This window comes from Notolabrus celidotus, chromosome 19 (genome assembly GCF_009762535.1).
Source record: "Notolabrus celidotus isolate fNotCel1 chromosome 19, fNotCel1.pri, whole genome shotgun sequence".
NCBI lineage: Eukaryota > Metazoa > Chordata > Actinopteri > Labriformes > Labridae > Notolabrus > Notolabrus celidotus.
Genome location: NC_048290.1, coordinates 18,566,052 through 18,581,159, shown reverse-complemented (window position 1 = coordinate 18,581,159; position 15,108 = coordinate 18,566,052). Strand labels below are relative to the sequence as shown.

The following is a 15,108-nucleotide window of genomic DNA, read 5'->3' as shown; positions in this document are numbered from 1 at the left end:
AAAAAATATAAAATTAGCTAACTAAAAAACAAAAGAGCCTGCAAAGGACTCTGGAAGCTGCCTTACTGAAATAAATAAATAATAATAATAATCAGAGGATCAGTGCATAAATTGACCGAAATAGAAGAAAAATGGCCACAAAAGGTGATTGGGGATGTGTTTTTTTTAACCTTGTCAGGTCACACGCAGTCATGTTGGAATAATTTTCCAGGACTTTTTACTTTTTCTCCCATTTTCCAGGTGTTTTCCAGTACTGGAAAACTGGTCAACTGTTTTCCAGGTTTTCCAGGATGCGTGGGAACCCTGTTAAAACTAACACACTGACAGATTCAGAGCAGCCTACAGAGCCCTATAATATATTTTCACTATCTATCCCAGTGTTTTTCAACCTTTTTTGAGCCAAGGCACATTTCTTACATTAAAAAATCCGGAGTCACACCACCAACCAAAAGTGTTAAAAAATAACACATTTAGTCTCTCAATTTATGAATCTGTTAATCTGAGAGAGGGACTTTGGCTACTTCTTTAACTGTGTCAGGGCGAAGCATCTTATTTACAATGGTCTTTGCAGGTAGTATTAATGTCTCTGCCACAGTGTGTGGCTTTTTTGATTTGGCTACGAGTTCAGCTACTAAGTAACTAGCTTTGAGAGCCCTAGCAGACACCGTTGTAGTTTTTCTCATAAAAGTTGCCTTTTCCACCACCCATATTACGCTCTTCATCCGGGTTAGAATTTTATCCAGGGCCCTGTTTGGAGTTTTCATTTTTCCTTCTCAATTATTTATCCATCGCTGTTGTACACCATGTCTTGTCAAATATACCCCTCACGCGCATCATGAATTCTATTGTCTTAAATTAACAAGGTCATTAGTGCGCTTTATTGCCACCCAGTTGGCGGGTAGCGCAGGTCAGTACATGGACGAGTATTCAATTACACTGCACGGATGTAATTCAATACTACACGGAAAATTATTTGCAGTATATATGACTAAGACTTTTTGGGACTAAGCACGAGAAATTGGATAATGTCCCACACATGGCGATCTGTCACGGCACACTAATGTGCCACGACACAGTGGTTGAAAATCAATGATCTACCCTACAGAAGGCAGCGCCCCCTGGTGGATGCAACATCTCAGACCAATGACTGAATATAATTTTCCAGAGGTTTTCTCTACTCATAATCTCTGCAGCGTGCTTCACTCACAGCTGATTAATGTAAATTACATAATAGAAGTTACTCTTCACTCCCTCTCTCTGTAAAGTGTCCAGAGATGTTTGTGTATATTAATATTTGAACTGAGGCTATAAAAATAAAGACTGAGAAGCCTAAGAATTATTTTAATTATTTATCACCCTCAGTAAACCATGCTGGACATTTTTATTATCTCTTGTTACAGCTCCTCTGTAGTCTGCATGCTCAGGCTGTTTCTAAATTACTCTTACAGATGCATGAAAAAGGGATCTCTACTCTGGTCACATGAAAGGGGAATTTTATGCTGAAAGGTGAAAGGGAGATAAATTATATTTAATTTTCAGACACCTACACTTCTGATAAAATTAGAGTTGTAAATCTCTGGACTCCATTTTATGGAGGAATTGGGCGAGTGGATTTATGGAAACGGAGTAAAAAGTGCACACCAACTCTCACTGACTGCAGCATCATTATAAAGTTCACAAGCACCTGGCTGCTGATTGAAGACAGGAATAATAAACCTTTAAACTTCTCATGGCAGTTTGACTTTTATTTGATAAACTGACAGAATTTTAAGTTTCAATAAACTTTTATTGTTTTTATTTAAACACCCTGACACCAGCTGTGCCTCAAGGTTAACATACATGTTAACTCAAACTAAACATGTACCACAATACTTGAGTGTAACATTAAACTTTTGTTACTGAGCCTTTTTGTAAACTACTTAATGAACTGACTACTTAATGAACTGACTGATAAAGCACGCTCCACAACAGGAAGGTCTGAGCTTTAAAAACATCTGCAGTTTATTTTTAGTCCATCATCTGGAATGACAAAAGCAAACAAACATGACTCAACACTTTTATTGTAAATCATGAAAAAACACGGCGAGCGTGCGTGAGGAGCTCAGAGCGAGGTCACATCAGGAACATGTGGGACCGGTGAGTTTAGGAGGTGTCCATGGTCTGTACGTTCTCATCCACCACCTCCAGAGCCAGAGGGGCCACCGTCTTCGTCAGCACACCCGTGGTTCCACGCTTGTATTTGTAGTCACCGGTCCTGCAGAAGACAACACTCTTTAAATCAAACAGGTGCATGCTGGGAATGTGTACCGTGGTTACACACATCAGGAGGATTTAATCAGCACAGCATTCACATGTTAGTGATGAACACTCAAACTAAGCAGACTAAGTTCAGATCTTTAAAAAGCTGGTTAGTGAAAACTTAAAATCAGCTGTTAATGCTGCACTCCAACAGATCACTCTGAGTCCGTACTCACAGCTGTAAGACCGCCCCCTCATTTACTCTTCCAACAGAACAACAAGACAACAAGTCAGCCAGTTAATCACTCAACGTCATGACTTTAACATGCTCTGTAGAGAGAGATCACATGATGCTGTCTCATACACTGCATGCCGTAACACCCGTGAGCAGCTTCAGTTTAGAGTCCTGCAGGCTGTCAGTGTTTATTCTGATGTTTGGTGTTAAAATTTTATTTCATGAGTCTCCCTTTAGTCCTGGTCGGCATGGCTCACAGCAGACACCGGCTGACAGGAGAGAGGATTTAATCTGACTCCTGAGGATCTCCACATTTGATGAAGGATTATTTCTGGTCACATGATGAAGATGGAGGCTGACCTGTAAACTACAGGTCTAAAGGAATCCTTGGTGTAGTTCTCACCTGACGCCCTTCTTGTTGGCCTCATCATGTGGTCTGATGTAGTCCACCTTTCCTTTGGTGATTACACACAGGTCGATGTTGCTGCCAGAGCCCAGGTCGTTGAAGATTCCGGCAGCGATGGCGTTTCGCACCAGCAGCTTCGCCTCGTCCTCCTTCAGAGGGACAGAGAGAAAACATCGTGAGGTGGAATCAAAGTGACGTGTTCGAGAGAGACTTTAAAATACACATGAATGTTGAACTCACCTCCATGTCAGGTTTGTACCGGTCCTCAAACACCGCCATGGCAGCCAGAGAGCCAGAACCTGGAGGAGAGAAGTCACCGACATTACTGACGAGCTCAAATCTGAGACCAGAGATCAGAAACACGGCTGCTGTCTGAAGGACTGAGTGCAGGTCAGCTTACTGGCTGCTAAACTTTCATAACATCGAGTCTCTCTGCAAACTCTCTCATGAAGCTCCAGCTTCTACTCCTCAAGAGCATGTCTCTTCAGTTTGAGAGAGCCGATAAACATGCAGCATCCTGCACTAAGATCTCATAGCTGCTGGAGATTGGAGGTCTTATTTCAAATAATCTTAATGACAGACATGTGTACCTTTCTGAAGTGATGAAACAGCTGGAGTATGTACAATAAAAAATAAAAAATGGAAAATTTGTCATGAGATGCAAGCCAAAGTTTTGATGATGGTCAAATCAACTTTCAACACACCATGTGTTTGTGTGTGAGCTCATGTGTGTGTCATTAAATTAGAAACCTGTCTCATTAAAGTAATTTACAGGTCTCTGAAAAAAGCCTGATGTGAAGGGGTTTTAGTATTAGGGTTAAAAACGAGCAGCGAGGTCAGAGTCTCCAAACGGCCTCCTGAACACGAGGCTGTAAGTGATACCTGGTCATGATGCAACGAGAGAGAGAGGGGGAGGTGTGTGAGACTGACCCATGGTGACGTAGGGGAGCTTGTCAGTAGAGCCGTGAGGGTAGATGCTGTACAGGTGAGGACCGTTACAGTCCACGCCTCCCAGGACCAGAGCCGCCCCGATGTAGCCCTGATACCTGAACACACACACACACACACACACACACACACACACACACACACACACACACACACACACACACACACACACACACACACACACACACACACACACACACACACACACACACACACACACACACACACACGTATGGTTACGTCTCTGCAGACAGACTCACTTTTAGGACTTGTTTTTATAAGCAATAATTGGGTCTGAGCGGCGTACCTGAACAGCATCTGTTTGAGCATGCGGTTGGCAGTGGCCACACGGGGCACACGTCCCGTGGAGAGTGCGTGAAGCTCCAGGTTGGAGGAGATGATCTGAGTGGTCATCTCTGTGTCTGCAGCTGTTCCTGCTCCACAGCAGCTGAGGGGGACAAGGTGAGATTAAAACCTGGTTCTGATGAAGATGCTGCAAAGGCCACGTGGACTACAGCTGACTAACAGGGAAAGGATCACCAGACTTCTTCTCTGTTCAGAGTGCTCAAAGGTTTGGTGTCAGGAAACTTTTGGACACTGCAGGTTTATTAAAGCTGGGTCAGATTCAAATCCTGTCTGGTTTTAAGACACTGGGCTCTTTCACTCACTAGATGTTGGGGGAGATGTAGTGGATCTTGGAGCAGTTCTTGTCAGCCACCACCATCCCCTCAGTGGCTCGAGTGTCAGCTCCCAGGACGACACCATCCTGCAGAGGACAAAGTATTTTAATGATCTCAGTCAGCCCAGGTTACTTTACCTGCAGCGGCCCGGTCTGTGTTACTCACCTTGAAGACCAGACCACAGATTGTAGTTCCTGTTTTACGAGCAGCGGGTAAACTGCTTCCTACTTTGTTGGCTTCAGCCTCCAAAACAGCATTTCTGGAGAAACAAAACAAAAACAGAGTAAAGGATAAATCAAATTGCATGGTTTATTAAACAATCCACAAAAACTTATCCTGGAACCGTTAGGATAATTCAACAATCTTTACTTTCTTGTCTCAACTTTTAAGGCACTTCAAACATCATGCTTCTTTCCTTTTGGTTACCCTACAAAGCAGACAAAATCTGAAAAATCTTCATCTTTATGAAAACTCTGAAACTAAATGTTCCTCCATGAAAGCCTGTTGCCTTCATGCTACGTAACGGAGGTAACAATAATCACATGAATCAATAAACACAACTCCTGCTCCTGTCTTTAGAAGCAGACACATGAGAGCAGCTTACCTGACATGTGATTTCAAAATAAAAGCCCCATAGTTTCAAACAGAAGTATTTTTAAATACATGTTGAATAAAACAGACATACAGTTTTCATATCAAACTTTAACAAATTCTCAATTTTGATATAAAAAGAGAAATAATGATCTCTTATGAGGGGGTCCAGATCCCCGCAGGCCCGGCCACATGCTGGTCTTTGGAACCCTAGAAAACAGACGACCCTGACACTACGCCACGAAGCATTTTATCTACATGTTCATTCTTTCCAATGGACTATTTAGAGCTTTAGAGATGCTAAGCACACAATGTAGCTCTCTGTAGAATTGTTTACATGGTCAGTTTTGAATAGCAGCAGCTAAAAACGAAAAAAAACACCCAAAGGAAGTACATGCTTTTTGTTGTAAATGTTTGTTTACAGTTTGATTTTATCTCAATTTTGCCTTCTAAATGTTATCTTTGTACTATTTGGAGCTTTAGGAGTGCAGATCGTGTGATCTAGCTCTCTGTAAAATTGTAAATATGGTCTATTTTGAAGAGTGTTTCTTTGTATTGTAATTATTTGTAAACAGTTTGATTTAATCTAAATTTTAATTTATTCATAGTTGCCACCTAGTTGTACATTTTCAACATGTAAATTGCTTCATTGGCCATGTTTGTATTTTGTACTGAAATAATTATGTAATTTTTCTAATTGGAATTAATGGATTTTTTTTCTTTTTTTTTCCAAGTATGTTGAAACAGTAGGTCAAAATGAATAAATAATGGTCCGATCATATAGATGATGTTGTGCTGAAAAAAAAATGATTCGAAACATGGGCATGTTAAAAAAACAAATCATATGGTTTACAAAAGCAGAAACAAATTACTCAAAATAGGCCACGACCTCAAAAGGGTTAACTGTCTTCCTTGTGATTACACGAAAATGTGCAAAAACATTTAATATAAATTAAAAATACTCTGCTGTTTTATTAAGGTCTATATGTCCTTTTTAAAATATGTCTCAGCCTGTTTTAATAACATTACTGTGAGTTATAGTTAATTTAGATTACATTATATGGTTTAGTGTAATCTGGGGTTCAAATATTTAAATTAAAATTAAATCTATTGAAATATATAGTTCATATATTTTGTTCTAGTATGTTGTATAATATTGTCAGTGTTATTTCTGTATTAAATGTCTTTATTTCAGCCTCAGTAATTACACTAATCTGCATTATATCCACACAGCGGGTCTCATATCAACTGAAGAAATGCTAAACCTGATCATTTACACGCACATTATTGAAACATAAACATACTTTTGTTTTATATTAATCAAGCACTAAAGTAAGAAGTTATTTTAACTCTGAGTCGGTATAAGAAGCAGATATTTAAGAGCAGTGATGGAGGAAAATCCTGAGTCATTGTATGAACATGAGCTAGCATCTCTAACAAACAGGGACACAAACTCCTCCTTTCTTCACATCGTCTGCTCACAGAAACTAAAAACATGTTAAACTCAGAGTTCAGCATCTCCTGGTCCTTTTTAAATACTCCCGCAGGCTCTTACCTCTTACAGTTCTCGAAACTGAAACCAGAAAGCGGCGGCCGGCTCACTGTTAGCGTCGCCATCTTGGAAAATGAAGGGTTGTGTTTCCCGGAAGTGGCGGAAGCTGCTAACCAAAGAGGGAGCGTTTCTTCTTCTACGCTGGATCCCCCGGCAGAGAGCGCGAAGAGGGCTCAGGGCTGGAAAACCGCCAACAACAGTCCCCTGAATCTAAAACAGGGTCACAAAAAAAAGTAATTAAAATGTTATTAACAGCTATCTGCTCAACTCAACTCAACATTATTTAAATAGCACCTTTCATACATATAAACATGCAGCCCAAAGTGTTTCACAGAATAATAGAGAGACATAAAACGACAGCAATGGTAAAAAAAACTATTAAAGGTATGATTATAAATAAAATACTTCAAATAAAATAAAATCAATAAAGTAAAATTAATGAAATAAGTAATTGTGGAAAGAAAAGTTAAAAATAAGGTAGCGTTAACAAGATCAGATGATGATTAAATAATTAAACAAGATAATAAATGTTAAAGTAATGATTTAAATAAGTAATCGTGTCTTGTCTCACTCTGTTGGGATTCTTTTTCCCATAACAACCTGCTAACCATACATTATCTCGCTTATTACCCGGCCATCTACTTCAAATACAAACACGTTGTCAAAAACATTGATTGAAATATTATTTTATTGATTTAAAGTGATTTATGTTTACAGTTTAAAAAAATAATCCCAGTGATTCAGCGTCAGTTAGCGTTCCATGGTGATGAATTCTTATCTGCCTGTTATCTGTGATGTATATATATATAGTTCATTAATGCGTATAATATGTGTAATATATATAATATGTAATGAATATATATGTGATGAATATATATGGAATGTATGTGTATGAAATAATCTGCTTTGGCAATAATATGTCATTGTTCATGCCAATAAAGCAAAATTGAATTGAATTGAAAATTGTGATGGAACTCTTTTTAGTGGATTGTTTTGACAGGAATGCATGTGATCAGTTGACTCTGGTGTTGCTCATGTTTATGAATGTTAATAACCACTGTCAAGGGGTTGTCAAGGGTTTTGACCAATCAGCATCAAGCTTCTTACACAACCAGAAGGTCAGTGGGAAAGCCGGGTAATAAATCTTGTTATTACCTGGCTTTCATACTGATCTTCCAAACACAGCCACATGTTAATGCTTTTTTTACCAGCAGAATTGGGCTCCTTTGAAGCAAGTAGAGATAAACTCCTCTCATCATGTGCAGAGTCTGTGGTGATCACTCGGTCTTGTTTTATAAAGAAGAAAATTAGTTTGTTTCCCCTCTGTTTAATCACCCCTGGTCTCCAGTACATGAATCTTATTCTTCTTGGGTCTTGTTTTTATGTGTTTTTATCTCTGTCTTTCAAACCTGTTCAAACCTCAGCCGTCTATTTTTTAATCACTGCCATGTTTTGTTAGTGACTCAGGACTGATGCCAACTAACTGCCAGCTGGATGTCAAGGTCGAGCAGGAAACAGGCTCCAGATCAGATACGGCGTCTCCAGTGCATTAAAGTGATTAAGCCTTTTATTAAAGCAGATAAAACAGGTGGATGAAGGTATAACCACCGAGGTCTCAGTGACCAATAACAAAGATTTAATGTTGAACTTGCAGGAAGTGTCTGCCTTCATGTTCCAATAAATCACTCTGAATTAAAGATCAGGAGTCTCTCTTTCCACAACACCTGAGGAGGCGTTATCTCCACCTGCAGAGGCTGTTCCTAAAGTACAGTTTGTGTTTATGTGGCAGCTGCTGACCTTAAGTAACCTCTCTGTCCTTACTCAGCTCATCAGAGGCTCCCTCAGGAGGTCAGGTTTGTGCTCTTACTCACAGAGCTTCATCTGAAAGTCTACTCAATGCTTTAAAAATACATCATATACCCGGAGAAAGTTTAACTTGAGGTTTAATGTCAAAGATCCCTCAGTGAAAACAAGATGCACAAAGCAGAAAGAGAGGAGTGTCACAATTTAAAGTACTTAAAATCTGCAGGTAAACTCCTGCACGCCATCTAACTGTCAGAAACACTTTATTAACATTGCTCAGATGGCGTGCAGGAGTCTGTTTGGGATTATTGGTGGAGAGTATTAATGAAACAGTCCAGTCCGAGCTGCATGGTTCAGATATAAACTGAGTTCATCTCTGGTGGTGTTTGGCGTGCAGCATCTCCAGCAGCAGGTTGTTACCGCACAGCTCTCCGCTCAGGTGTTTGTCGTGCAGGTAATCTTCGACGAGGGCGCTGAGCGAGCGTAACTCTGTCACACACAGCAGCAGGTGAGACAAACGTCCCAGCAGCAGAGAGGACGAGGACGAGCTCAGTGTGTACTCCAGCAGAGCTCCTTCCACCTGCTCCTGCATGCTCAACACCAACTGATGATCCTCCAGCTGGGGAACGTCTGTCAGAGAAAGAGAGGACACAACCGATGAAGGGACAGAGATCAAAGATGATCAAACCTCTTTATATCACTGAGGAGAGACAAGACTTTACTCTGATGTAAAGGGTTAACAAACATGGACGTGTTTCAGATCTCACACCATGAAAAGAAAACTCAGTTCATGACGCATCATCAGACACTAACCTGGGTTAAAGAGGACCAGGAACTTGATGCAGACTAACTCCTCACGGTCCACCTGCATGATGTGAAGTCTCCTGACCAGCTCCTGTCCTCTGTGGACCAGACCAGTCAGGGTGGGACCAGCATGAGAGGAGACATCTGACAACTCGATCTGGACCAAAAAACAAAGCTCTGATGTCAGTATCAGTCAGTGAGGAGACAACTACCGGATACACAGACTCTACACACGACTCAAACGTGTTCTCTATTTTTATTAAAGTTATAAAGTTATAAATAAAGTTTTAAATACAGTTTTCATTACAGTTTTAAATAAAGTTTTGAATAAAGTTTAAATAAAGTTTGAATCAAGTTTTAGATAGTTTTAAATACAGTTTAAATAAAGTTTTAAATAAAGTTTAAATAAAGTTTAAATACAGTCGTAAATAAGGTTTTAAATAAAGTTTAATTACAGTCATAAATAAAATTATGAATAAAGTTTAAATAAAATTATGAATAAAGTTTTTAATAAAGTTATTCAGAAAGTTTTAAATAAAGTTATAAATAAAGTTTAAATAAAATGTTAAAGTTTTAAATAAAGTTTAAATAAAGTTTAAATAAAGTTATAAATAAAGAGCGGCTTCACCTCCTGTCCGGTCACCAGCAGCAGGCGTCCCTCTCTGCCGTACAGGATCTGTCTGCAGACCATGTCCAGCAGAAGCAGCTCAGTCCAGCAGCTGTGCAGCAACTTCATCTGATCGCTCACCTGGAGCAGAGAGAGACAGGTGAGCCCTGAGGTCCAGGTTTACTCTGCTCACACATATGAAACACACACACACACACACACACACACACACACACACACACACACACACACACACACACACACACACACACACAGGAGTTCCTCTCACTCTGAGCTGTCTGAAGAAGGTGGAGGTGCGCGCCCACTCCACCGTGCACAGCAGCGTCTGGTCGGCCATGATGCTCATCAGGCTGAAGGTGTTGGGGGTCCACTGCTCCCCCCCGCCCGCCTGCTCCTGCAGGAGGCGGGCTGAGATCTTCTCCTGCAGCTGGAGCTCGTCTGGACCCCCCCGCAGGAGCTCCATTACCAGCTGAGGGGTCCGGGGATAGCAAGGGTACAGCTGGTCTGAGCCCCGTGTGCTGGTGCTGGGGGGCTCAGACTTAAGGGTCCAGGTTGGAGAGGGGGTTCTGTGGTTCTGGGGGGTGGCTGGAGAGATGGGGGGCAGGAGGGGGCTCAGTGACGGAGGATGCAGGCTGATGTAATGATGCTGTAATGTGGGCAGGGGGTGGAGGCCTTCAGTGAGGGTCCAGTTTCTGTGCAGGTCCAGAGGGGGGGCGGTCTCCGATATGAACCCCTCACCCTGGCTCAGGGCCTTCCTCTGCTGCTTCAGAGCTCGGTCTTGTTTGTACATTGGACCAAATTTGTTTCTGCCGCCTCGCATCCGATCTGCACGAACAGCTGAGAAGGAGAGGAGAGATTAACACGCACCGCTCTGATTCTGATAGAGGGGATGATGATGAGGATGATGATGATGATGATGATGATGATGATGATGATGATGATGCACACTCTTCATCATGAAACTCTGAAAGACAACAGCCTCAAAACATCTCTACTTTAAAATGAATTCATATTTCTGTCTCTGATCCAACAAACTAAAGATGTCTTCAGTCACGAGACAGACTTCAGTTTAAGACGACAGCATGATAATAGAGTTTGAGCAGGAGAACTCATGACGCACGCTTTCTCAAGATTTGAGAAATAAAATAATCTACAAAAACACAGAGAGAGGGAGCGTTTACTGGAAATCATCCCAGAATATTTCAGACTTTTTTATCTTAAACACTTCTGACTTTTGAAGAATGAAATAAAAACTTCTCTGATTTCTCTGTCTCAGGTCCTGAATTTACGACACTTTCAGTTTAAATCTCTGGATAAAGAAAACACAATCATCTCTGGGATTAATTTATTTATCACATCTTTCTTGAGTTGTGTATTTTTAAAATGTAAGTAAGTAAGTAAGTAAGATTTATTTATAGAGCACCTCTCAAGAACAGAGATCACAAGGTGCTTTACAACAACAACAACAACAAAGAAATGCACGTTTCTTTGCTTACACTCAGTGATTTTTCGAACATGCACTCATCCTGCAGAGACGATACAGACGTATGTAAAGCATCTTTACCTTCCAGTCTCATCCCAACATGGAGACACTTCTGAAATCTGCAGAACGGACAACGTCTCCTCTGGGTCTTATCGATCCTGCACTCCTGATACTCTGCACAGACGTACGTCTTGTTGTTCTGAACTGTTCTTTTAAAGAAACCCTGAAACAGAAAGGATTTAATCTGAGAGTCACCATCAACATGAAGATAAGAGCTAAACTGTTCGGGAACCTTTCCTCCAATCAGAGAGTGTGTCACAGTACCTTACAGCTCTCACAAGTGAGCAGACCGTAGTGATACCCCGAGACTTTGTCTCCACAGACCGGACACAGATCCTCCAAACTTCCGTCAGGTCTCAGCTCCATCCTGCAAACACACCTGAGAGGACGGAGAGACTCTGACTGAGAGCATGAACTGTAAACTAAGATTATAAGAGGTTACAACAGCTCTGTGTGAACATCACAACAAATATGTAAATACATAAAAATGAAAGGATCATATTGATCCAGAATAAATAAAACCTGTTCCCGTCCAGATTAGAAACAAATAGGAAATCTGAGTTTATATAATCCCAGAGGAGTTCAGTGTTGTTAGAAACTGAAGTTTTTTTTCTGTTAAGTTAAAGTTTGATAAAAAACTGAGTTTTAAACGTACCTGCAGGTGTGCTCCGATCAGAGACTCGTCCTCCTGCAGACCTGGGTCGCTCTCCGTGGTCCTGATCCTGCAGGACTCTGAGGTCCTGCCCCGGTCTGAGGCTGCAGCCAATCAGCATGTCCGGTCAATGACTCACCTGTCTCTGTGTCCATGTGGATCTCTGTGATGTCTTGTTGTGTCTCAGGTGATCAAATCAAACTATGAACACATCCTTGTTCTTTTTCAGGTGTTTTTAGACGACGAGTAGATCATGAGGAAACACTGAGATAGTTTATATTTGAGTTACATCTTCTTCAACTTCAACGACATTAAAATAATTTATGACTGAGTTTAGATTTAACAGACGCAGCTCAGAAGGAGAAACAGGATAAAAAAAGAGTCCTGTCATCCTCTGATGTTTCATCGATTATATCTCCAGAGCTGATCAGAAGTAATCTGATCAGTTTAAAGATATCAGATTGGATCAGATCTTATGACCAGGTTGTTCAAAAGGAAAAAGAAGACAGATTACAGACCGGATTACATAAACACAAAATAATCACTTCTCAGACCTTTACGGACTCTGCAGGTTTTCTTTTAAACCATGAAGTCAGATTGTACCGCTGATTAACTTCCTGTTTGATTTAATTATATATACAGTAAATATACAAGTATCATTGTTACGCTGCTCTCTCTGAGGATGTATGAGCTTTTTATTTTTGTGGAGCTCGTCTGTGACAAAAATCAAACCCTAAATCTACTGAGAGGAGGTCAAAGGTCATCATCAGGAGCCAGGTTTTGCAGTGACCCTGTGTTTAACTAACAGATCACTTTAAAGAGTTCTGCTCAGACAGTCCTGTTAGATTCCATCACAGTCACTCAGGCGGTCAGCGAGCAGCAGGGGGCGCTGTTGCACCAAAGACCTCCTCCTCTTCAGTCCTGGTTTGATTCCTGAGCATCAGAGCGGATCTGAACCTGCTCTTTACCTCTCATCCTCAGCTCAGAGGACTCCCTGATACCCCGTCTGATTAACATGCTGAGCTGAAATCAGTCCCAGATGAAGAGAGAGAGAGACTGAGCTGAGTGAGGAGCAGCTTTAATATTTAAAGCATCAGGAGCTCTCCGCTCACATTCCCAGGAAGACTTCATGCATGTCGGTTTGTTTGAATATAAGCCTTTATTCTAGGAATCAAACATTCACATGGTGACTGACGGGGGGTGAAGAGGGACACACGAGGGACACACGAGGGAAAGAGAGATGGATCACATGCCTCAACGATGACCAAAACTTCTGATTTATCTTTGTTCTCTAATTCTTACTAAAGATGTGTTCTGTAAATATTTTCACAACATAAAACTATTTATTTAATTCCAAATGATTTCAGTTTTGTAAGTCGTCATAAAAGTTCTCCAAAAATAGAAGAACATTTTGCAAAAACAAAAATCAATTAAATGAAAACTAGTTTTGAATTATGAAGCTGTGATAAAAACTCAGGATAGGAGTTAATGAAAGGATGAGTCCGTGCATTCAGGGTTAATCCACTTCCAAAAGTAAAACCTCCAGCAGAGTGAGTGCAAAACCTGATCCAGGTGCAGAACCTGATCCAGGTGAACCCCAGCAGCAGAAGCAGCAGGAGGAGATAAGATGTTTTTTAAAGCTGCTTGTTTTTAATCTAAGCAGCAAATAAAAAACCTCACACCCTGACTTTGACTCCATCAGAAGAATGAAGATTTTAAAACTTGGATCAGCTCTCCTGTGCAGACTTTAACACCTCCTTTTGATCCTGAACTATGACTCAAACTCCATGAGATCTGAAACGCTGGAACCTCTCCAGATATTTCTGAAGATCTGAAAGAGATGAGGCAGCAGCAGCGGAGGATGTTTGAACTCTGGGCTCTTCCAGGTCGATCCCTGAGATAGGAACTGAGATCTTTAGCATCTGGACAGAGTTCACAGGCGGTCAGAGCATCTGCAGGGATGTGGGCGGCTTTGCGAGATCCAGGAGCTCAGGGTGACTGCAGGCGCTTCTGGCAGAGCCGAGGTCACGCCGGGCTGCACAGAGTTTATCCAAGCTTGGTTCTCTGGCAAGGCGTGTGGACGGAAGTGAAGACTCTCCTCTTCCTGTCTGAGTAGAACGTTTCTGTCCTTGCAGCATGATCTGGTTTTTAATCTCAGTGGTTGGTTTCATTCAGGTCCTGATTGAAAGTCTTAGTCTTGGTTCCCTCAAGTTCAGTCTACAGCTTCTGTCACATATGACTCGAACAGACCCGGACCAATCATCTTTTCATTAAACAGTAAAGTGCTTCCACCTGTTTGGACCCAGCTCATCTTTTCATCTGGATCCCGTCTTACCCCGTAGATCCCGTGGTTTGTGTGAGTGATCCTGTGCAAAGACTGAGGAATCCAGGCTTGTTTCTTCAGCTCCTGCACGGTCACAGAGCGCGCAGAGGACGAGAGAGGATGAGGCCTGTTTTGTTTTCTCAGGAAACACACAGCTGAGGTCCAAAGTTTACACACACTCATCAGAGACAGGGTGTTACGGTGGTTTTAAGGCAGCACGTTTATCTGCAGGAGCTCGCTGCACACTAAGAGGGATGGAAGGTCAGAGTAAACTGCTCAAGCTTCACCAAAAGATCTTTGTGCTCATTTATTACATTTATAAAACACAACCTGCAAATACTCACTCCTCTGAAACCATCACTGTGAGTAGCAGGTCAAAGGTCAGCTGAAATCCGGCTTATAAACACAATAAGCAGATTTACTGTGGTTTAAGCTCATAAAGTCGAAGGACTGATGAAATAACTATGTCAGGATTCAGATTTATAAGAAGTCTGAATTTGAAGATTTCTTCTAGCTAACCAAGCTTGCATTAGTGTACAGTATTTCATGATAACGGGTTGTCGAATTCTGACTCTCTATGAACCAATGTCTGTTAACGAAGTCTTCTATTTCAGTTAATTATATCAGTTAAAGTCTGCTTTTGGGTATCTCTGCTTATCCCTCCTCAGATCTCCCTCCTCTCTCCTCGATCCTCTCTCCTCCAGC

At 41.3% G+C, this 15,108-nt stretch overlaps 2 protein-coding genes across 2 annotated transcripts; both read right to left on the bottom strand.

Moving 5' to 3' along the window:
• Positions 1-1,976: 1,976 nt before the first annotated feature.
• psmb7 (proteasome 20S subunit beta 7) lies at positions 1,977-6,786 on the bottom strand. Its single transcript, XM_034710117.1, has 8 exons — positions 6,654-6,786; positions 4,673-4,766; positions 4,496-4,593; positions 4,135-4,275; positions 3,810-3,925; positions 3,120-3,178; positions 2,877-3,028; positions 1,977-2,254 (listed from the first exon to the last, which is right to left on the bottom strand). Exons 1-8 carry the CDS (start codon positions 6,713-6,715, stop codon positions 2,143-2,145), a joined length of 834 nt encoding a protein of 277 aa, XP_034566008.1. The 5' UTR covers positions 6,716-6,786; the 3' UTR covers positions 1,977-2,142.
• A 1,869-nt stretch (positions 6,787-8,655) lies between these two features.
• LOC117831242 (steroidogenic factor 1-like) lies at positions 8,656-11,794 on the bottom strand. Its single transcript, XM_034709845.1, has 6 exons — positions 11,693-11,794; positions 11,450-11,591; positions 10,154-10,722; positions 9,886-10,005; positions 9,267-9,414; positions 8,656-9,083 (listed from the first exon to the last, which is right to left on the bottom strand). Exons 1-6 carry the CDS (start codon positions 11,792-11,794, stop codon positions 8,824-8,826), a joined length of 1,341 nt encoding a protein of 446 aa, XP_034565736.1. The 3' UTR covers positions 8,656-8,823.
• Positions 11,795-15,108: the final 3,314 nt, after the last annotated feature.

Excerpts from the sequence above, each read along its gene's own strand:
- psmb7 (XM_034710117.1), bottom strand. The coding sequence starts at position 6,715 with ATGGCGACGCTAACAGTGAGCCGGCCGCCGCTTTCTGGTTTCAGTTTC. Across the intron at positions 4,767-6,653 it reads AGTTTCGAGAACTGTAAGAG|AAATGCTGTTTTGGAGGCTG; the intron begins GTAAGAGCCTGC and ends TTGTTTCTCCAG. Across the intron at positions 4,276-4,495 it reads TACATCTCCCCCAACATCTA|CTGCTGTGGAGCAGGAACAG; the intron begins GTGAGTGAAAGA and ends TGTCCCCCTCAG.
- LOC117831242 (XM_034709845.1), bottom strand. The coding sequence starts at position 11,794 with ATGGAGCTGAGACCTGACGGAAGTTTGGAGGATCTGTGTCCGGTCTGT. Across the intron at positions 11,592-11,692 it reads TCACTTGTGAGAGCTGTAAG|GGTTTCTTTAAAAGAACAGT; the intron begins GTACTGTGACAC and ends TTTCTGTTTCAG. Across the intron at positions 10,006-10,153 it reads CCTTCTTCAGACAGCTCAGA|GTGAGCGATCAGATGAAGTT; the intron begins GTGAGAGGAACT and ends TCTCTGCTCCAG.